Raw genomic sequence first — 24,389 nt, 5'->3', positions numbered from 1 at the left:
ATAGAAGAGGAACTTAGGGATGAAATACAGGAACAGGCAGATAAAATTAAGGGGAATTCAAGAGGTACTACAGAAACCTAATACTGTATAAATTTCCTAAAATATATACATATATGAAGGTGATCTAACTGAAATTGCCAAATAATGGGGCAAATAGAGTCCCAACTAGCCATTTCCTGTCACCACATGATGCTTCCAGTATTGGGTTTGGGTTACATCTAATTGAGTTGCTATTCAAAGCGGCACCAAGGGAATCCCCCAAACGATCCAGGCTGTTACCAAGACTATAGGTTGCTCTCCACATACCAACTGTAAGGCTCCACTGCTAATAACAATACCTACACAATCAGTGAAAATGGATATGTCAACATAGAGCCTTTATTCCTGTGTTTCAGTGTCTTTGTTACAGGGAGATACTCTATATGGTGTCAAAAAAGAAATATAACACCAAGCCAGCCACACACCCTTTTTGGGTGTACTACCTTTAAGATATGCTAGGGCAATAGTGGCACAAAGTTTATGGAATAATCAACCAATAACTGATTTGACTCAAGGCCCACTTCAGGAAATGGAACCCGTACTGGACACTGCTTGAGTGACCAAGAATTTGAGACTAGTTATCCCAGGGACCTATGGTAAGACCAAATCTACAACTCTAACAAGGAAATGCAAACAGGACAGATAAAATTGATCTTTTTATCTTTAAATCAGCACCAAATAAGCACTCAAGAAATATAAAGAGAACACTTTTTAAAATTTTAAATCATTAACTTTGATTTTAAGGAAACTAGAAATTCAATAGAAAATGGAAGCTCTAGAGAATAAGCAGAAAAATGGAAAATACTTCATCTGTATATGGAATTGCACAAACTGAGACTTAAATTTTTGCATCAAAGCAGGGCTTTGGTCATATGTAACAATTATTTCCTTATTTTAAAGCCAAGCCTTTCTTGGGTACTTTTATTTACATTATATCAGTTTTGAAAGTTACCATCATTAATTTTTTTATTTGAAATTTGTTTTTAAAATGAGGGTGTCTGTTTATCAGATATATCAGGGATGCAAATATTAAACAGTAATTGCAGATAGCAGGTCAGCTTCTCAAACCAAACCAACTTCACTTTAAAGTGTATCAATGGCACGTAAAACAGCAGTCCACTGAGAAGGAAGAGGAGCACATAGATGTAATGCATCTTTGGAGACTTGACAAGGGGAATCAAGACCAAGCACAGGCTGATGGCCATTGCTATGATTGTGAATGGCAAAAATACCTACAAAGATAAAATTTAATAAAGTAATTAGATGTGAAAATCCATGTGTGGTAGCTATATATCTACAAGCAAAAATACTATGCTAATGATAAAATCAGACCAAATAAGATACTTTGTTAGGCAGATATGCTCAGCACTCAGATAAACGCCCCAAAAAGAAAAGTGTTGGAGACTCCTGTTGGTGAAGGTGTGGTTTGAGAGAATGAACGTCTATTTTGAGTCTTCATGAATGGAAATAGTCATAAACATTTGCTGAAGAGATGACCACTGTGGGCATAGATGGCATGGCTTATTCAGAAGGAGTTTTTAGGACACAGTGAAGATCCCAACAATCTTCCAATGAAGATTTCTTCTAGGATTAAAGAACCATCCCCTCTCCTATAAACTATTTCCTCATCTAGGATGAAAGTTCATAAGTAGAAAAGTTGAAGAGATATAATTTGTTGTTAAGCAAGAAGTGTTGGAATTTCAGAATAGCATCTATTTCTCATTTGTTAAATCTGTTCCTGACTGTAGAGGATAATGGCATGCACAGATAGGAACATAACTAAAAAAAGAAATACCATGTCAAAAGACTCATAATGCCCTGTCCTTAAGTGAACTTTAGAGGTTTTCTGTTAGGTAAAACCAATGAACCAAAATTTAAAATAAAAATAAAGACCAGATTGTCATTATTTGCTTCTCAAGTTGCTGAGTGATAACCTATATACTCCTGCATCTTTTGAATATATTCCTTCAATACAGTTAAGTATCTTGCTTCACACAGAACAAATTTACCCAGGCCATTTTTACCTTATAAGGTCTGTGTAGATTGGGCTCCTGGTACCTCAATTTCAGGATTCCTATCATGGATAACATAGTCCAAATTGAATCCATAAAATAAAGATAGTTGATCAGTTCAATTAAGTTTGTTAAGACGATTGCAATGGATCCCATACCGACATTTAGAAGCACAGCTATGAAGGGGGATGAGTGAACATTAAGGGTACTAAACATCAAGGGCAGCTGGCCTTGGTCGCCTGCAGTATAGGACACTCTTGATGACTCCAGTACATTAATCACAAGGTTGCTAAACAGTGAGGCAGAAATAGCAAAGGGAACAGTCCATGTTAATCGTGGAAAAACTCTGTCAGTCCATATAATAGCCACAGCATCTGCAGAGAAAAAATACACAAAAGCAAGTGTGTTGAGAAAGAAAATCTAATGATAAAACAATAATATTTTACAAAGAAAAAAATCTGAAAATCTAAGAAGAGATTTTAACTTTGTTATTTCCTTTTTCACATTTAAGTCATAACTTAGGCTTATGTACATTTTAGTTCATCACACTGTACAATGAATGGTTCTTTTTAATGTCTTCCCGCAAAGACCAGGAACTTCTTGAAGACAAAGATCCCTCCTATCTTGTATATAGCATGATTAACTCATTCATTGACAGGCACAACATAGTTAATTTTTAGTAACTACTTTTTTTTAAATTTATTTATTTATTATATATACAGTGTTCTGCCTGCATGTATGCCTGCAAGCCAGAAGAGGGCACCAGATCTCATTATAGATGGTTGTGAGCCACCATGTGGTTGCTGGGAATTGAACTCAGGACCTCTGGAAAAGCAGCCAGTGCTCTTAACCTCTGAGCCATCTCTCCAGCCCAATTTTTAGTAACTACTTAAGAAATGTGTTAATTGTGTTGAGGGAATAATTGAAAGCATGCTTATTGTCTAAAACTAGCATATAGAAAGCTGACAAACTCCTCCAGAGTCAGAAAAGGGCAGCAGAGCACGGTTTACAGAGAAATGAGACTCATCCAACTACAGTGCAATATTGAGAGCTGCTGGCAGCAAAAGTCCATGGAGTATACAGCAGTGACAACTAGAGTTCAGAAGGTTAACCTATCGGAACTAAAGGCTCTGTTAGAGGAAACCATCATGCAAGGCATTATGGAGTTACTGCCTTTTGAATGAACTGGCTGTCTCTAGTTGTAAACTTCTTGTGCAATAACAGCTATGATTCTCCCCATTTGCCGTGCATCTACATGTTATGTGTACATGTAATCTCACGATTGCATCTCAATCTTGGGCACAACTTTCCCTATACATTTGGGGTAATTGGATAACTGTTCCCAGCTTTGTTTATTTTTCATTAACATAAATCTGGCCAGGGCCATTCTCTGGGCAAAAGTATTTCAGCAAAGATACTTTTTTCCAAGGACAAAACTGCACATAGATAAACATTAGCTCATCTCACCCACAGATAAAGAAAAGAACCACTAGCAATTAAATCTTCAACTCCTTACCTTCACCCCGGGTTAAGAGATTTACTGCTCACATTCCTGGGATGATGTTTTAGCCACTTGCTAGTTACTGAGTTAAAGTAGTACTTTCCACTGACTCAAGGAGATTGCCATCAAGGCCAGGGTGCCAAGCTTCTTTCTTGTGCAAACTAAGTTTTAATTTCTCCTCAGCCAGGTGCTATTGCTAGATTTTTCTCCTCAGCAATTACTCTGAATGAAGGTGCTTTTCTAACCAAATGCTACATGATCTTACATAGGTTGCTTAGCCACCGAGCATATGTCCCCTTCCTTATGAGAAAGCAGCTGCATCTAGGATGAGTGGGGGTGGAAGGGTTGGGGGTGAGTGAGGGTAGAAGCGGCACCAAAGACAGTTTACTTCGTAGTGACTTACTGACCCCTAACCTTCTACCTAGCCATTTCTAGATTATAGTTTGAGCACATAAATTCCCTGATTGACCTTAGTCTTTAGTTGACCCTACCAGAGAACTCCCCTTTAGTCACTCCCCTTTGGGGTTGTAATTGGAAGCTGACAATTATTGCTTATCACCTCTCTCTCTGCAACTCTGAAAACTTCAAACCTCATGTTGCTTTGCCAAAGAATTACTGCTTGTGTATATATACTGGTTCCCTCACAGCACTTGGGGAATTGACTGAGAAGAACAAGATGAGGATGAAGATGGAAACAACTGGATAGACATGAGAACAGCTGAAGGGACTGAGAGCAGAAGGGACTGAGAAGAGCTAACTATGAAAACAGAAAAGAAACTATGTAGATAGAATTGACTTAGAAGAATAAAGTGAATGAACTAAAGAGCTCAGTGTGCTTAGATTCATTGAATATCCCTCAGATTAATATCCTTAGCTGCTTGTAGCATCTATTCTGGACCCTGGTAGAAATCTCCTCAAGGCGGGCACTTGGGAGGAAATCGTTAGTGCAATGTAAAGTACATAGAAGATGAGCATAGACATTACAAATAGTTAAAATACTTATAACTTCTGAAGCTTGTCTAAGCTTCTGAACAGTGGTTCTCGGCTAGAGGTGACTTTGCTCCTCAGGAGTCATGTGACAGTGTCTGGTGAGTTGTCTGATGTTCCATAAATTAGGTAGCAGTTTGCTCTTGGCATCCTAGTGAGTAGCAGTCATGTGTTCTGGTGATATCAGGACAGTTTCAAAGAATTAGCTCAATGTCAGAATACTTGTCATCTGTGAGGCTCTGTGTTCAATACCCAGAACCCCAAAACAAAATTCACACACTCCAAATTGTTGATGACATTGAAGCTGGGAACTCCTGTAGTGGACCAACTGGTATAGAACATTCTTTTTTATTTCCTTTGTTGCTTCAAGGTGAAGAGATATTATGAACATTGGTTTAACCATGCCAGGTGGTACAAAAACCACCAATATCCATCATTTGTGGGAATTCGCTTGAGGCAAATTTGCATTATGTAGATACGTGTTGCTGGGCAGAGGATTCTAACAGAGTGACAATTCTTCAGGTTTCAAGAGAATGAGCAGAGCGGAGCCTAATGTCCTTGGGAGGTAGGTGTCCTTTGAGTCATCATTTTATGCATAGGTAGTTGGTTTCTAGGAAGTCCCTAGGACTTCAGTTTACTGAGCCGTAACAAGCCATAAGATTTTCAAATGTTTTTCATTTAGAAATAGGGTCTTCTATGTAATTCAAACTGTCTGAGAACTTGCTGTGTAGCTCAGGTTAGCCTCAAACTCATGATCCTCATGTCTCAGTTTCCTAAGTTCTGGAATTATAGACACATATTACCATGCCCAGCTATTAACCCATTTTAAAAAGACCTGAGTGTCACATCACTTTTCTCTTGAATCTCCCACAATTTGGGGTGTTACTTAAAAGAATCTCATGCTGCAACTCTAATTAATTTCAAGTAATGTCTTGTTGTTGTTCCCCAAAACACTCACATTACACATTTCAGGTAGAGTTAGAAATGATTTCCCTACACTGCAATGGAAATCTCCCTTGATTTCTTGGTAGTGTTCTACAGTGTGATTTAAGAAAACCAGAGACAGGCCATGTGTAGCTCTGCCAGCATTGAGTGGAAAAAGTTATTCACAATACTCCTCCCTTCATCTTAACTCTATTCAACAAATGATTATTTTCATTGTTTTATTCATTTCCATATTTATTTCATTTAAAAACTACTTCATACATGTCTTTGGTAAAATGAACATTGAATTTGCTTTTGTTCACTTTCTAACATACTTTGATTATATGCACATACACGTCCATATAAGTGTTTTAGATAAGTCTGTTCTTTAAACATAAATCATGTACTCATTCTGTATTGATAGATTTATATAACTTTTTTTTTTAGTGTTTTGGCAGATAGACAATGTGCTTTAAAGCTGCACTTGGTGGAACACACCTGTAATGCTAGAACTTGGACAGCAGGGGGCAGAAAGAGCTTATTGCAGGCAACCCAGGGCATACAGCAAGCCTGAGTATCCAAAAAAGGAAAAGGAAGAAATAAATGACTTACTGAAAAATCATCGAAAGTAAAATAATTCAGACATGGTACCCCTGGGAATGACAGCATTTAAATATTTGACTTAACCCCTCTCATGTTCAGTTCTAAATAGTTCTATAATTACCCACTGAGGTATCAGAGGTGGGACTTAGGAGTGTATACATTCTTCAATGAGAGAAATTTTACAAAGTTACCCTCCAACAAATGAATGTATCTATCTATCTATCTATCTATCTATCTATCTATCTATCTATCTATCTATCTATCTATCTATCTATCAGAAACTAATTCTAAAATCTCCACTTACATATCCAACCCCTTAAACACACCTAGCACTTGAGACAAGCTTCCTACCAGCTGTGCCTGAACAAGGAAGCCTTAGCTTCTGTCTCCACGTAACCTCTTTATGTTTCACACTGTCTTGCATAGGTTAATATCCCCTAGTTTTAGCATGGCTTAGAAGCCTCTAGAACACTGTGTGAACACTCTGTCAGCAGGATTTCTGGAACACTTTTGTTCTTAGAATAAAAATGGTGGACCCAGGAATCCTTACAATGCTATGTCCACATCCCTCATTCTAATGGGACATCCTTCTTTGTAGAACTTTTCACAATGTAAGTTTCATTTTTTCCCTTAAGGGAACAATAAGTAAGGAAACAGGTGAGAGATCTGACACTAAGACTTGAACACCTTACACAGAAACTATTAGAGCAGATTGTCATAATTTCATCCACTGTGCCTTGAATAAAATGTAACATCCAGTTCATACTGTGTTATAAATATCCCACATTTCCTTTACATAACTGTGAGGTCTTTTTGTTATGCTCAAGTGACAAAATCTGCCTCCAACCCTTTGAACTCATAACTTTAAGTGCTTATTTTTTTTGTTGATAACTTTCCACACTAGTCATATAAGTCATGAACCTATTTAAATTTAGTATTAATAATAAATAACAAATCACCCACAGTCCCATCCCAGCTGACCACTGTTGTTCACAAGTTCCTATTTCATGAGAATCTAGAGTCTGCCATTTCTGTTATTCATACATTATAACCATTGTCCTCTTAGTATCCACCAACAACATCATCTTTTCAAGGCTCTGGGTGCTCTGTTATACAGATTTACTTACGTCATTTACTGGAAACTACTGGTTATTTTGGTGATATTTACTTTTGTCCTGCCATAACTGATGATACAGTGACTTTCCATAAATCTACATTTTTACATATGGTTCTGAATTTTTTTAATTTAAATTCCTAATATAATAAATGAATAGGTATTAAAATTTACATATAGTAATTTGGAGTTTACATTAAGTCTGTGGATTAGAAGCCCCAAAGAGGAAGCAGTAAAAAACCAAACTACTAGCAACATTAGTCAGAAACTTCCCAAGTTTCCCACACAATCCCGAACTATTGTGCTAACTACACAATGACTTCAATCATTACAACATGCCAGAGAAAGCTTTCCAATTCATAAATGATCAATATGTCAAGAACACTGTCAGGCATAATAAATACCAGCCTCAAGAAATCTCAGCAGCCATTCTCGATGGTCAGTGGCTGTGGTCACACCCACAGCTAAAGTTACAAATGGGCCCTAACAGTCAAAGCAGTTAGTGAGTCACTGTCTAGGTTTATCCAGGGTTACATTTGGTTTGTTCCCACAAAAACTTGGTTTCATTTATGTTCTCATCACTAGGATACCTAGACTGATAACATGTCAACCCTGGAAGGATGCACCACAAGACAACATTCTGGAGAGCAGTCACATTCCACTTGAGGCAATTTGCTGTTGTTAAACCTTTCTTAGGCTTGAATGTTCCACAAATAAATAAACGATTGTGTTTATGGAGATGAGAATAATGATTTTTAGTATTACACACTGAATATAATATAATGAACCACCATATAATGCTACATAAAATGTAGTTTTATGTCAATAAATAGTGTGTTTTCTAAAGCTTCACTTAGATTTACATTCAATGCTTCAGACACTTACCAAAATAAGAATAGTTGCTCAAAATGGGTTAGTTTCAGAACACCTTGTGATAAATTTATCTCAGAAGATGATAACTAGAAGTTGAAAGATGGTATGAGAAAATTGTTGGTATTCAATTTTCCTTGCTTTACTTTTTTTCTAACCCGTATTTCATTTTATTCTTTGAAACTGTTGTTCAATTCAGGATTTAGGGTGCTTATTTATCTCATGATAGTCTTTCAATTTGTGAACACATACTTACGTACATATATAAGTCTGTCTATTTATTCAGGCTTGTTTTAAAGTCATTACATCCTGACACGGCTTTGCATATTCTGAATTACAGGTAAGCATCACAATACCTGGTATATTCTTTTTGCTTTCATTCTAAAATTTAGGCTGTAAGACAAGAATTTCTAAAGAATTTTCAACATATTCAGGGTCCTTATCCACCACAAAATTTTAGAGTTCTTTAAGATAAATATTTTATATATTAATCATAGTTATCAATTGACACCCAGTGTTTCTTCACTCAACCAATATCATAAATTCCGAATTTGTCTTTCTTGGTGTTACTCAAATTATTGAAAAGCAAACATTTTGAAAGTTTTTAAAAATCCTACTACTGATTGCATTGTATCACTCTGTTGAGATCACAAAAGCAATAGCTAATGTTTTGAATCTGATCTAAAACATCTGCCAGCACTATACATACTTTTTCCAGGTTATCAGAAAATGCAAGGCTGTGCTAGATCATGAATCTTGCTTCTAAACCAAATCATATGCTTTTCAACCAGATTAAAAAATGAGTGGATTCAATATAGAACAATCATCAGTATGAATTTGTAATAAATAGCAAAAATGACACTTAACTGTATTGAAAGGATTGCACTTCATTTATTGTCTTGTCATTTGTATACTAACCTGTTGAGAGGATTTCTCTGGGAGTCAGAACCATCAAGTAGGAAATGTTAGCCAGTAAATATACCACAGTTATCAAAGGCAGTGCTGTAAATATACATCTAGGAATAGTTTTATTGGGTTTCTTCAGTTCTCCTATAATGGATAAAGAGAAACATTAGTCTTTGTTTAAAAATGTATAACTTAAATTTATCTTTAAAATTGTTCATGTGTTGCCAGGCAGTGGTGGCTCACGCCTTTAATGCTAGCACTCAGGAGGCGGAGGCAGGCGGATCTCTGTGAGTTCGAGGCCAGCCTGGGCTACAGAGCGAGATCCAGGAAAGGCTCCAAAGCCACATAGAGAAACCCTGTCTCAAAAAAAACAAAGAAAAAATTGTTCATGTGTCAAATTTTGGACCTTGTTCTTTCTGTCCACTCTATAACCATCTTTCTCTCTCCCCCTCCCCCTCCCCCCTTCTCTCTCTCTCTCTCTCTCTCTCTCTCTCTCTCTCTCTCTCTCTCTCTCTCTCTCTCACACACACACACACACACACACACACACACACACACACACTCAGAGTCAAACTTTTGCACACTGATCCTCTTCTGAAGACACTAGAGTATGGGCTCATGATTCTTGTTCCATTTGTACCCTTCCTTCATCTTCAAGTGGAAAGTAGGCTCTGTGTTCAGAGTGTAGGAACAGAAGGTGAGCAGAAACTTCATGAGATTTAACCTCAAGAAAGGAGCTTTACATGCCCCCCCTTTACTGTCATCTGTTTGAAAGAAATTCTACATTATTCAAGGTGCTGTAAGCAGTTCTAGATCTTTTATGGCAGAGAGAGCTACCTAAACATGAAACATCTCTAGCACAAAAACAACAACGTGAAACTGGGTTCAAGTAGAAGCTGGAGATAACCTCTTTTGAGACAGTGGAGAAGAGAGGGAAAGAGGGGAGAGAGAGAGGGAGAGAGAGAGAGAGAGAGAGAGAGAGAGAGAGAGAGAGAGAGAGAGAGAGAGAACATTCATCAACAAAAGGAAAAATTTTATAGGAAAATATAATCCCAAAAATAAATGAGCAAAAATGGTAAAGAACCTAAATAAGTAGCAAAGAACTTAAATGCACTATGGTCACTACACCAGCACAATCTGGTTTTCCTGAATTCACTTCCAAGGGGGCAACTATTTCCACGACCTGAGCATTTACACATTACAGAAAGAAAACTAGATTCACTCGGAGTCTCAAATATATGGTCCCAGGAAAGAAAGAAGAGAAGGAGAGATTGTTCAATAAAAGACAAGTTTTGCCATGAAAGTAATCACCCGATTTCCATAAACACATTGGGAAAGTCAAGGAAGATAGTTGAATCCTTTAAATTCAAAATACAATGAAAGATGTTCATTTCATACATGCACTATATCGGCCATGAACTGATTCCTCCCCCCCGCCAAAAAAAAAGATTGATAATTACCTGCTACATATGTAAAGCATTCCCCGCCTGAAAATGCAAAGTATCCTTGGAAGAAGGCTTCTGTTATCTGGGAGATCTCTGGAAACTCTGCATCAAAAGCATTCTGAAGTCTTCCCACAGTATCCTTCTTCCCTCTCACCAGCATGAACACGCCACTGAGGGAAATGATGCCCAGTATGCCCATCTTCAGCACGGTACTCACTGTCTGAAGCCATGACAGCTCTTTCACACCGCGAGAATTCAGAATTCCCACAATCCACAGCACCGCCAGGGCAAGGCATTTCTTTGGTAGATTGGGAGCAGAACAGCTGGGATAGAAAGGCTGAATGCCATACTCGGCGAGTAGCAGTGCTTGACTGGCAGTTAGCCCTGGGCCCAGAAACAAGAAGGTCCAAAGATTCAAGAAGGCCATGAAAGGGCCGAAGCATCTCCTGATGAAATAGTAGTGAGCCCCACTGTATGGGAAGGCTATCCCTATCTCTGCGTAGCAGAGAGTGCTGGTCATGGACAGCACCGCACAGGCAGCCCAAATACACAAGGAGACTCCCACATTCATGCAAGAGTACTCCAGCACCCCCTTGGGGGATACAAAAATTCCTGCACCAATTATATTAATAATTAGAAAATTGACCCCCCAGAAATATCCAAGGTCTCTCTTGAGCTTTATTTGTTTTCCTTTATCCATTATAATTGAAAAAATTAATTCTATCTAAATTATAATCTCTAAATATGTCTCATTGTACTACTATAAGAGATGTTCATGGACTCTCTGAAATTTTAAAATCACGTAGCCCATCTGTTTAATTTTCCTCAAACTGGGTTACTTTTAATAATTAGCAAAGTATTTGTGACACAGTTAAGTGAAATAAAATAGATTACCTATAAGGGCTTAATTTAACTTGTCTTTTAATTATTATCAAAATAGGACATTCAATTGAAAAAGAAAGGAACTTAAGAAGACAGGCTGCGATTACAGTGTAAAGCTCAGCCAGAACTCCCAAGGCTGGAACACTGTTCCTACCTCTAAGACAGGCTCTAAGAATACCTCTCAGCTCTTAGAAAGTGCTCTAACTGAACGGCACAAATCGATTGTTCTGACTCGCTCAGTGGGGAAATGCCTGTCTAAGGTCATTAGTCTGAAGCCACCAGCTGTGGTGGCTGTTTAAAGCAATTGTCTATGTTGAGAGGAGTTTGGAAAAACAAAACTCCATAATGGACTTTCTCGAGAAGATGTCCACAGGACCTCCAAAAAGACCTTACATACCCGACAGCTATGTGAATGTTCAGGGCCATGACAATGTCCAGGAAATAACAGAAAGAATTCCATGCACAGCACAATTCTCACAGCTGATGGGGAAAAATGGATATTCCAAGATAAAGAAAAACTAAGTCATTCATGACCAGCAGATCTGTCCTAACTGGCCTCCAGCAGACTAAAAGACATGAGATAATAACTCAAATTAACATGAAAAATAGCCTATCAAATCAGCTGTACAGAAAATATTTAAAAAGAAATATGGATGTAATTTTTAAAACTATTTTGTTTTCCCATCTGATAAGAAAGCTTATGTTGATGGTCTTCTTCTGCTCAAAAATACAATCTGAGCTGTAGGATAATGAAAAGTTGTTCACAAAAGTTATACTGTAAGTTATACTTTAACAGTATCCAGGCACAGAAGATTTTATAGAAAATATATCTTTTGGTAAAAAGTTTTAAAAGTCAACAATAAAATGATTTTTTAAATTGAAATGCCCAGCTCCATAAACCTATAGATCATTAAGGAAATAAAGCTGATTTTTGTCAAAAGAACACTATGCCAGAAACATATATGAACACTTTTATATCTTTCTACAATGTCAGAATTTATTGAATGGCAATAAATTCACAAGGTTCAGCAGTTTCACAGACACTTTGTTATATAATTCCACCTACATTGGTAGATTGGCCAACATGAAAGCAAGCTTTCTTATTTTAATCTTAATTACAAATATTAACTCTCATATCACACAGTATACTCTAAATATATCTGTGCATATATATGTATATATACACACACACACACATTTTAAAGAATGAGTACAAGTTAAAGAAAGAACCTGATAAGAGTTCATATATTTCTGATTTAGGCTGAGAGAGTCTATGTTGATAAGATAATGAACCAGATTATTGTCTTGGGGAAGCTGTTTCTGGAGCTGTTAAGAGTTGCAATTTAAGAAGTCCATATGTAAGGTTAAAGGCTAAGATAGGGTCTGGGATCAGGAAATGGAAAGTTCAAGCCCAAGTTCAAGGTATAGATGGGCAGGCAGTTGAATGGGTCACATCAGAAGCAAGGATAAATGCTGAGTCAAAGCTCTGAGGACAGTTGTGGAATCTTCTGCTTGGAGGCTCATGATGTACATAGCAGGTATCAACTGATACATTGGTGTGGGACCATGCCATAGCAAATTAGACGCCCATCACATTATGGGGTCCAAGTGAAGAAATTACATCATTTCCTTGGCTTAACATGGTCTGATAAGTTTAGGGACTTGGTTTCTCTGATATAATTTTAACATACCCATATACCCCTACAGTGTCTCTTCACCTTGATAAATTATAGGGTTGTAGATGAATTTCTAAATGGTCTAATTAAATAAAAAACATTGAGCCAAATACAGGGGTGAATGCCATAGAGATCAGGGAAATGGGAATAATCACCAGCCAACCTTACCTTACCACCTCTGCAGCTTGCAAGTGGGAGCTACTTTCTGTCTTAACCTTGTCTTTATTGCCTTGCTGTTCTGCCCTCCCATTGGCTATCTTAGTCCAGCTACCTCACTTCCTTGTCACTTCCTGTCTGTACAGGCCTCCAGGTCTCTATGGTTGGTACTGGAATTAAAGGCATGTGTCATTACGCTTGGCTCTTTTCCCTGGTGTGGCCTTGAACACACAGAGGCCCACCGGATAAAGGGCATGTGCTACCACTGCCTGACTTCTATGTTTACTTAAAATGGTTTGCTATTTCTGCTGATCTCCAGGCAAACTTTATTAAAGCACAAATAAAACATCACCCCATAGAGTGGCTCCTTTCTCTTTCCAAAGCATAACTCATGTATCAGTCTGTGCTCAGTGGGTGGTGCTTGACAGATATTTAACTTCTGGGTCCATCCAGGGCCAAAGAGTCAAAGTGGCTTGTAAAACACAGTCTCCCAGGCCAAGGCACAGCCTAAACATCCAATGTTTTTCTTTTTCTTTTTCATCTTTTTTTTTTTTTACAATTTGGAGTAAATAAGATAAAGGCATAGCCTGATTTCAACAATTATCTTTGCCTTTTTGTTAAGAGAGATATGATACTATTAAAAGCACGGTCATCGTTAACAATAATTTGATTTTTAAAGTTAATCATAAGTACCATCAAACATTTTAAAATTCAGATTGTTTTTTAGATAGAGTCTTAAGAGCAGTTTACCCAGTCATTTCTTTCCAATGTGTATTATCCTCCATGATAAAATATAGGCTAAGTGAACCATAAGTCATAAATCATATGATACAAGTATTAATGAGTTGATAAGCCTGTAAATTATATAAGCAGAGCTCAATTTGAAATCAAAAGTAGAATGAAACAGAGTAATTAAGACAGTGTGAGCAGTTGTGTTTGGCAAGGCTGTAAGCCCAGTCGATACTCAGGACGTGCAAGTATGCAGAGGCCAAGGCTAACCTGAGCTACATAATAACTTTGAAACCAGGATGTCTTCCAATTCACAATTTCTCTGCCTCTGTCTACCATAACTGATCTTTAACAAATATGGAATACCCAGCGTCTAGGAGCTTAGCTACATTCAGTGTAGGATTATTTGAGAGAGAAAAATCTACGTACACTATGTTCTTATATCTGTTAACTTTATTCCTCGAAGACAAAATTCTATCAATTCAGCTATAGCTCCACCAGGCATTCAAGGTAGGAATAACTCTAGACATACCAAGCTCTATATCCATCTACTTTATTTCTCTGGGATGAAATCCTGTCTCCATAACTACAGTTCCGTCCAGTCCCCCAGCTCACAGTCTTGCTAACGACTAAACTCCTATGCTTTCAGCCTTATCTTCATCCTCTGTATCCTCTTTCTCAATCTCTGCTACTCTCTACTCCTGGCACTCAGAAAACTCTACCCGAGATCTGTTTACCCTCTACAGAACCTCTGTCATTCTCTCTTCTCTCTTGCCGTGCCATTCTGTTTGTTTCTACAGCAAATGCCTGCCCTTTGTTTCCCTGGGCACCTTGTTCCCTGCCTCCTCAGGAATGTTGTTTTACTTCTCACCTTGATAAGTAAACCCTTTTTTGTTCTCAGTCAATTGCTCTGGAGAACCACTAGGCCTCCTCAACGCGAGGGGATGGTCTGAGTTTCATTAGCACAAGAAACAAAGCTAGGTGTCTCCTGCCAGCTTGTCTCCTAAGCTCAGCAGGGGAGTTAGTAACTTAGTAGGTTCAGCAGGTCGGGGGAGCTGAACTGTTTGCCAATTGGTCTGGGCACCCAAGGATCTCATAGCAGAAGACAGCTGGAATATTAAAGGCTGAATAATACCAAATATTCATAATAAATGTCTTTGCCTTTTGACAGACCCTTGGCTGGTCAAAGTTTAGCTTAAACACACAGCTGAATCTCTATAGTATATTCTTGTGGCCTGTAAAAAACAAAGACTTTTTTTCTTAGAAGGAATTTGAAGTTATTCTGGTAAAGGCTAAAGACAAAAGAAGACTCCAAAAAATGCAAAGCTTGTCTGAGACCAGAATGTTAACTAAAATGTAGACACATACACAAAAATCATTCTGGGATTCAAGATGGCAGCAGCTGCCAGCACCACTGTGCTGAGGTGCTGCTCTGAGGAGTCAGACAGACCCATGGAAGCTTGGGCAGGGCTGCAGTGCTGCCCACAGGCTGCATGCAGGCTGGCCATGCTGGGGTGCCAGCAGGGTGGCTGGCAATGGCGCGGTGGTGTATAGCAGCTTGGAGCTCCCACAGGTCCTTTCCTGGGACACAATGCCCAACCTCACTGACTCTGAACAAGAAGAAGATATAGGTGACGAAAAATGGCTGTATTTTTTAAAATTAACTCTCCTTGAAAGACTTCTGTGGTTCCTGCTACCATTGAAGGTCTGATTGATGTCTATGGTCCTTGTTTCCACTGGAGGCCATGCTAATGTCCACGATGGTTCATGGTGCCAATTGGGGACCATGTGGATATCCATGATCTGAGCTGCCACCAGAAACCATGCTGAAGTCCTGTATCCAACAGGCTGTCTGAGACAATGTTTAAGTCCATGATCCATGCTACTGACAGCTGCTATGGGCAAGGAAGCTTCTTTTCCAATGACTACAGACACATAACTGAGAATGAGAGACATTGGAAACCTCTGTGACAACCTCCTCCTCTAAAAAAAAAATGAGAAGTAAACATAATAGGGGTGCATTGTATGAAATTCCCAAATCATTAATATAAATTATTAGGTTGAGGACAAAATCATTCTCAAGAGGTCTCATACACAATTGTCTAGCAAGATTTTGGAAACTGGAATAATCATCTTCTTTGCTGTAAAGTTGCAAATTACTTGATTACATTGTATCCACCTTGTCCTAGGACAATATGGAAATTGTCCACCTGCCCCATGGCCAGAAAGGCTGTCTTGAGGATCAGAGGATATATTCCAAAGATCTGAGTGGTGATACCAGGGGCTTCTGAGCTCACAAGTAGTACAAATGAAGAGATTCTCATGTTTATTATTAAACCAAGCAAAACATATTAAACAGTTAAACAAATATAGTACAATGAGAGATATGCCTGTGTTATGTCTTATCATCTTTGGTCATGTGAAACAAAAACAAAAACAAGAATCTTCATCCCAAGTATTTCACTTTCCTATAGAGATAGTGCAGATATGCTAGGGCATTCCTGCCATGTCCTTGCTTGTAAGTGCACTCATTTATCATAGTTTCTAAAGTCCACTTTGTGAGAACATTCTGTATTTTATCACATCCATAGTTCACAGCTTTCACAGGCTTCCACAGGAACTGATCAGGTTAAAGGGGAATCTAAGAAGTGATGAATGGGGATACCACTAGAAAAAAATGTAAAGCTATGAAACCATTAAACTTTTCATAGAAGTACTTTCAGTTTGTTGCTTTGTTTATTCCTAGCTTGTTGGTTTCAGAAACAGCCTAGTACATAATAACGTCTGATGGTCTGGTTCTTGGTATGAAGACCAGGCTAAAAACCTGTAGAAATCTTCCCGCCTCTGCTTCCCAAATGCTGGAATTACAGGCATTCATAAAATCATCTTTTGTGACTGATCTTAATTGTTTATGATTAAATAAGAGATGGGAAAGAGAAATCAATGGCAAAATATATTATCAAAAAGAAAACAGAGTGAAAATATGGCAGAAAATGCAGGCATTCTCAGTTGCACAAGATGGAATGTACCCATCATCTCAGTTCCTCAGGAGGCCTAGATACAAGAGTCACTTGAGGAAAGGAATTCAAAGTACAGCCCAGGCTGCCCAGCTATGCCAATAGTGGGGTCAAGAGTGTTCTGAGTACAGTATGAGTTCATCACGTTCTCAGAAAAGGACAAGAATGAGGAAGTCTTAATGTTCCCATGGTAATAATTCCATACCTGTGCAGAGTTCAAGAGCTGAGGGAACACAACTAGATTACCTATGAGAGGGGCAAGGCAGAGATAGAGCCACTGCACAAAGCCCTGTATAACAATGTCTTTGTACAACAATCTCCTCTCAAAATGTGAGACCAGACACATCACAGACAGCCCTCTCTAGGGTGCTAGCTCGTAGAATTAATAACTACAAGCAATCTCACAGCCCCCACTAGAACGCTAGCTCATAGAATCAAAAACTACACACAATCTCACCTGAAAAGTGTGCAGTAGATCCACACAAATAGGGTAGCTATAGAGACCCAAGAACTGATGGCTCCAACTGCATGATTCTAGAGTAAGAGAGCTGTACTGAAGAGACTCTAACCCAAAAGATGGAAAGAAATGAGGGCTAAACTCAGCAAATCCTTGGACGTAGGATATAAACCAAAGAAATTATTCTCCAGGTTTAAAACTTAATGTTTCACTGTTGGCTTTAAGCACTGTTGAGGCCGTTTTCTTTCTGTGCTTACCTATCATTCTCCTTTGAATGGCCATGTCTGTCCTTGCCTACCCCAAGATTGCATTTAGAAGTAGGTGATTTAATTTAATTTCACACTTTCAAAACTAGAGTGAATTTGCCCCAAGATAGCTCATGCCTTGGGCTGACCCACACTTAATTCATATGAGTGGCCTTTTGAGTGAGTGATAGAAGGGTTTAGATTGAGGCTATTTGAATTTAATTAATGTGTTTGGCCTGTGACTAAAACATACATTTGTAGGCAAGGACAGAAAGCTATGGTTCCAATATATCCTCTATTTTTATCTATCTATTTATCTATCTATCTATCTCTATCTACCATCTACTATCTATCTATCATCTATCTATCTATCCATTTATTTATTTATTTTAATTTAATTATCATCCTGGCTGCAATTTCCCCTCCCTCTTCTCCTCCCAGTCTCTCCCCCCACTCTGTTCCCACCCCTAATCCATTACTCCTCTGTTTTTGTTCAGGAAAAGGGCAGGTCTCCCATGGATATCAACAAAACATGACAAATCAAATTGCAGTAAGACTAAACACCTTGCCTTGTATTAAGGCTGGGCAGAGTGACCTAGTGTGAGGAATAGGATCCCAAAAGCCAGTAAGAGTCAGAGATAGCCCCTGCTCCTGCTGTTAAGAGTCCCACAAGAGGACCAAGCTGCATAACTATAACATATATGCAGAGGGCCTAGGTCAATCCCATGCAGGCTCCTTGGTTGTTGGTTCAGTCTCTGTGAGCCCCTATGAACCCAGATTAACTGATTCTGTGGGGTTCCTTGTGGTGTCCCTGACCCCTCTGGCTTCTACAATCCAATGTATTCTCTGAAGATTGTTCACATGTCAGAGGACTAATCCTCAAATTTATAGGTTAATGGTATTTGGAGGGAGCTCTTTGGAGGTAATTAGATGAGGTGACTAAGAATCTCTGAAGCAGCATTAGCAGCTTCATAAGAAGAGATTCAAGCTAGTTCTCTTGTCCATTCTCATAATGTTATTAGACATTGAGAAGACTCCCAGTAACTGCTTAGCAGACACCAGCACCATGCTGTGTACAATACAATCAGTTAAAGTGCAGAAGATAATCTAAAATCCTATCTAAAAAACAGAAATATCACTAGTCATGGAAGCTGAAACTCATATTACAGACAAAGAAGTTGAAAATTAAACCCTGGCACACAGAATCTAGAGGAACTTTGCCCTCGGCCACTTTAAGTCCATTTATTCTACATACAAATCATTTACTACACAAGCGCCGTCTGTACCATTGAACTCCACCCAAGTCCCCATCCCTACCAAAAAGAAAGTGAACCATTACATGTGGAAGACCCGACAAAGAGAGCTAGGAACTTAATAACTTATTGTAATAATTTACAGATGAAGGATAAAGATCTACTCCTCATAAACTATTACTTTAAAATCAGGGATGGTTGAGCTATTTTCACCCTGGCTTTGGAATCTAGCTATATAATGTGTATTTATATTTTCAGATAACATAGGAAAAGAAACACTGTTTTAATGCATTCTTCCATCCTTTGTGTTCAAACATTCAGAATTAGCAAGATTGTCATGGTTTGTTTCACTCATTTGCACCACTAGGTGTCTCTTTTTGTGAATGAAAATGCTATGAGTCTACATCTGATATGCTGTACTCAAAAGTAAGCATTTTCCAAGACTGAATAGCTTAAAATATTTATTACATGCCAAAGTGTGTTAATTTGCTGTGCCCTATTTTTCAAACACTGATGGAGCTATGTTTAATTTAAATGAGAAACTATCCAAAAATGTTTATTTTCCTATACATATGAACGGAATAATATTGTAAATAATGAAAAATTAACTGTTATTTGTTCTTTTATAATTTGACATGAGTCAAAAATTGCAACTGTGATATAATGTCATGTGCTTCAGATAAGAATTTTTTACAGAAGAAAAAAAGAAGGGAATTATTTGAAACTGAAAATTTGGAAAATGTTTCTGTTGCTGATTTTGTTGTTTGGCATCCTTGAGGGGAAAATTCACAGAATTCTGAATGAAAATGTGTTACAAAGATAAAGAAGGAAAATGTCTTTAAAAAATATATCACATTGCACTGATAAAAGGAGCAATGTAAGAAAGACCAAGCATGGTAGGTAAGAAGATACCAGAATTAAAGGATGACAAAGGAGTCAGAGGTGAAAATGAGAGGGATGCAGCTGAGCCTTTGACTATTAATTAAGTTGCACCATTCAAGCTAATCTTCTACATCACATGATGTTGAGGAGGAAATAGTCACTTTATAAAACCTTTCCTTGTTAACACGAGTTTTCCTTATTGTAAGAGACAGTATGTGTAACTACATTTAGAGAGAAAGACGGTAAATCAGCAGGAGAGAAAATATATTGATCATTCCTTTTCAATTTTGAAATTCGTTTCTAAAATTTTCATGGTCTAAAAAAATGGAACAATGTTCAGTTTGGTTTCAATATCATTAGTCCTCTAAGCATTTGTTATAATCATATGTATTGGTTAGAACTTTTTACAAATGAATTTTATGGCGTCTGGGAGATATATGTATATATGTGTATATGTGTTTATATAGTCATTCTCTTTATTTCATACATGGATATTTGAGACAACAGCCCTCTCTCCGTAGCTTACTCCCGTCAAGCTCACAATGATCACATGGGCTTTAGTCACAGAGCAGCTGTCAGGGCAAAAGCACTACTGATGTGCTCCTATTATGTAAAAGGAGGAGTTGGAGGAGGAGGAAGGAAGGAGGGGGTACAATAGGAGAAGGAGGAGGAGAAAGCAGAGGAGGAGAGAAAGGAGGAGGAAGAGGATGTGAAGAGGAGAAGGAGGAGGAAGAGAAAAAGAAGAGAAAGCTCAGTCAGCTGGAGGAGTAGGAAGAGCTGATGTTGAGTCAACCCAGAGTTCCAGGTTCGGTTTTCAAGAATTGTAATATGCCATTAATACTGGGATTCCACATTCTTAGATTGTCTTGCTCGTTAATTGCAAAATAACCAAGGCAAGGACCTCAATGACAGTGCCACAACAAGGGCAAGAAACGAAAGGGAGATGGCCCTGTTCAGGAAGTGTCTGTTTACAAAAAAGTAAACAACTACAACAAATAAGGCAGACAGACTCACTTGTTTACAAAACCCAATTCACATGTGAACTAATAGACTGTGAGGCCTAAATTACTCAAATCATATCATAAGTGGTAGCATGACCTACATGCTTTATACTAGACATCACATCTGCCAAATTCCACTTCCTGACCCGTAGCAGGGTTTCGGCACCAGATGTAGCAGGGTCCTTGCTGTTGTTCCCTTTGGGGGTGGGGGCTAAGTAGGCGCAGAGTCAAACCACACAGACTCTGGGAGAATGTCCGAACAAGCAGCTCAGTTTATTCAGGAAGAGGCAAGCCTTATATACCCTCCACCCCACCCTTGGGGGAGGTCTGATGAATATGCATCAGCTGGTGTGACATGGCTGTCTCTCATTGGTCCAGGTCATCTCCAGATCATGTTTCAGCTGCTGTTGCTAAGACCATCAGGCAGACCCAAGCTGGCTCTCAGAAAGTATCTTTTTTACTTGTTAGGGCCGTCTGGCCCTCAAGCCCATGAGGGATGAGTCATCCCACACTGACCAACATCACAATGCGACCAAGCTTCTAACACATGCCCTTCAGGAATAAACCACATCCAGACCACACATGAAGTTCTCACTATGAGAACACACTGTCCTCGGGACTTGGCACTTGACCTGTGGGTGAACACAGTTCGTTGACTAATGGGTACCATGTGACCTGATCCAAAGATGAAAAAAGGGTGTTTGGAGGATGCTGGATTTCAGGATTCCATTTCTAGTGAAGGAAGCTGAGAGGAAACTGAAGTTGAGTGTTTCCCTCTTTTTAAGTAAATGAGGTTCTCAATAGAACCTGAATATGTCTGTGGTAACATAGTTTCTCCATCAAGATGAGGATCTAGAAATCTGAGAATCAGAAAGCGCAGAACTGGGTTTCAGATCACAATGTGGTTCAGATCTAGACAGAGACGATGTCTGTCTTAGTGACCTTCCCTGTTGCTGTGATGAAAAGCCATATTAAAAGGAATTTAAAGAAGAAAACGCTTAGGTTGGCACACAGTAGAAGGTATAGTGCATCATGGTGGGGAAGCCACAGTAGGAGGAACTTGAAACATCTGGGTTTCAAGAATGCATAGAATTCACCTAGTCAGAAAGAAGAAAGAAATGAATATTCCTGCTTAGCTACCTGTTTTTGACTTATTATGTTCAGGACCCAGGTCCAATAAATGGTGCCTACCAGTTTGGGGACAGGTCTTCCTACCTCTGATAGTCAAATGCTAATAATCCCTCACATGTCTGGCCATGGCCAAACCCAAGATAATCCCTCATTTTTGTGCCTGGAGGAACACAAATTAACAAATCGATGCTGCCAAATTGACAAGACTATTCACCATGCCCCTTTCCACACTACACCACCCTAAATAAACCTAGTCACTAACAGACAGATGTTTTAGAAAATCAGGCACAACATTGGCATCTGCATCTTTAACCTAGATGTGTGTGAATGGTGATGATGCCAAGTATAAACCTTGAGACAACCAAGGGTCTCATATGAAGTGGCTGCCACCTGGGTCAATGAAGACTAAGGACACAGAATCCAAAGAGGACAAAATATCTCAGAAGTCAGGGGCAATCCATAGAGGCACATATCCTGTGTCTGGAGAACAGAAGAAGGCCTCTTGTGAGAGCTAGCTGTGGGAGATAGAGGCGATTCAACAGTAAAATTAGGAAACCCGGTCACCTCTGAGGAGACGGCTGCGGTTTGGAGCACGAGTAGCAGTGAGGAGATGTGGTTCGAGATTCTCCCTGGCCTTGCCATCATGGGCATGTGCTTGGCCATTCCTGGGGTGTCCACTGCGTACATCCACAAGTTCACCAACGGGGGCAAGGAAAAAAGAGTTGCTCGACTTTGTTGCCAGTGGTATTTGATGGAAAGAGATAGACCTGTCTCTGGAGTCAATCGCTACTATGAGTGCAGGGGCTTGGAGAATATTGACTAAGGAAGCACTTTCCTGGCTGATAAAAACAACTACTCAGCTATGGTCACCTATTCCTGCTAGAAGGCAAATGCAGCATATTATATACTATGCGCATGTTATGTAATGCTTAATAAAAATTTAAAAAAAAACAGTAAAATTAGTTTTTCTTGTCTTCCTCTGGACATAGGAGTACCTATTGGTTTTTCAGGTCAGCTACAATCTGTTTTGTTTCTAATTTCCACTGAAATACTTCACCAAACACTTCTTAACTCCTTGCACAGAGGGAGAAAATGTAAGTCTAAGGTGCTTGACTCAGTTGCCCAAATCCTAGGCATATACTCTTCATAGGTCAGTGTGAATGGGTTAAATTCTCCCACTTTCACAACTGGGTTTAGGTTCCAATTCTCTGAGAAGGACAAACGATGTTTTTTCCAACAAAGGACCATTTATCTACAAGGCCCTTACATTCAGGGTTGAGGGAGAGAACAAACACAGTTGACCTAAGTCAGCCTCACAGTATCTCAAGGACAAACCCAGCAATCCACCTTCTTAGTCACATCCAAGCTTGTGCTGATGTGTCCAAAAACAGTAAGACTAAACCTCAGCTAATTAAAAATATACTAGTGTGACCTCTACTTGCTTAATCAATTATGTAGCTGACCCTGAATCTCCCCTCAGCTGTGCTTAAAAGAAGCTTGCACTTCCCTGTGGGGGTTGTTGCTATTTTGTACAGGTGAGTGACTCCACATGCATGATAGTATAATAAACTCTCATTGTTCTTGCATACTATTTGAGTCTGGGGTCTTCCTTCAGCATTTCCTTAAACCTTACATATGGTGCAGTGGCTGGGAATGCTGGGGACCCCCAAACTCATTAGTGGGGTGTTTAGGAGAGCAAGTTCTGTTCTCCTCTGACTGGTGAGTCTGGGTGTGTCTTTGTTCTGTCTTTATCCTGGTTTGGTGATCAGACAAGAAAAACTGGTTCTGGTTTAGTGACTGGACAAGAAAAACTGGTTCTGGTTTGGTGACCAGATGCAAACTCAAGACCAGCTCAGGAAGGGAGGACATTCCAATACCTTCCTCCTGGTCAGGAGTCTGAGCATTCTCAGGGAGGGTGCTCCAATACCTTCCTCCTGGTCAGGAGTCTGAGCACTCTCAGGGAGGGTGCTCCAATACCTTCCTCATGGTCAGGAGTCTGAGCACTCTTAGTGCTCCCTTCTGGTGGAACCCAGGAGTTTCAATTTGTTGGAGTTAGGAGACTCCAGTTTGAATTTGGTTGCGGCACCTAGTGACAGGTAGTGCCCATCAGCCCATCAAGCAGAGCAATGAAGATACAACCTTCTGCATCTTTTCAGTTCTTTTTTGAACACCGATGGGTTTTTGTGTGTGTGTGTGTGTGTGTGTATGATGTTTTGTTCATCCTCTTTTGTGTTCTTGAAAAATACTATGGGGCAGTCAGCAAGCTCCACTCCCCGTGGACCTAGTCCGGACCTATTTCAAGGACTTCAATTGCCAAGAGGAGAGTCTGGGGCTAATTTTATGTCCAGGGAAGCTAACAATCTTTTGCAGGAATAAATGGCTGGCCCTTGGTGTAGGATGGCCAAAAAGTCATCTATCAGGTTAAAGATATTGTATATTGGAACCCTGGACACCCTGACCTGGTCATACATCATCTGATTTAGCAATACCTGGTGGAGAGGCCCTCACCTGGTTGAAACACTTCTAGCCACCAGCCCCAATGATTCTGCAAGTGAAGGA

General features: G+C 39.2%; 2 protein-coding genes across 2 annotated transcripts; one reads left to right on the top strand and one right to left on the bottom strand.

Moving 5' to 3' along the window:
- Nucleotides 1–1,022: 1,022 nt before the first annotated feature.
- Nucleotides 1,023–11,101, bottom strand: LOC131904479 (solute carrier family 7 member 13-like). The gene is made up of 4 exons (XM_059255612.1): nt 10,417–11,101; nt 8,969–9,100; nt 2,064–2,425; nt 1,023–1,271 (listed from the first exon to the last, which is right to left on the bottom strand). Exons 1-4 carry the CDS (start codon nt 11,099–11,101, stop codon nt 1,023–1,025), a joined length of 1,428 nt encoding a protein of 475 aa, XP_059111595.1.
- An 11,314-nt stretch (nt 11,102–22,415) lies between these two features.
- On the top strand, nt 22,416–22,724 carry LOC131904562 (NADH dehydrogenase [ubiquinone] 1 alpha subcomplex subunit 1-like). The gene has a single exon (XM_059255662.1). The coding sequence runs from the start codon at nt 22,441–22,443 to the stop codon at nt 22,651–22,653; it is 213 nt and encodes a 70-aa protein (XP_059111645.1). The 5' UTR covers nt 22,416–22,440; the 3' UTR covers nt 22,654–22,724.
- Nucleotides 22,725–24,389: the final 1,665 nt, after the last annotated feature.

This window comes from Peromyscus eremicus, chromosome 2 (genome assembly GCF_949786415.1).
Source record: "Peromyscus eremicus chromosome 2, PerEre_H2_v1, whole genome shotgun sequence".
NCBI classification, from domain to species: domain Eukaryota; kingdom Metazoa; phylum Chordata; class Mammalia; order Rodentia; family Cricetidae; genus Peromyscus; species Peromyscus eremicus.
Note: the sequence above shows the minus strand (reverse complement) of the source record. Positions and strands in the feature narration are given on the sequence as shown.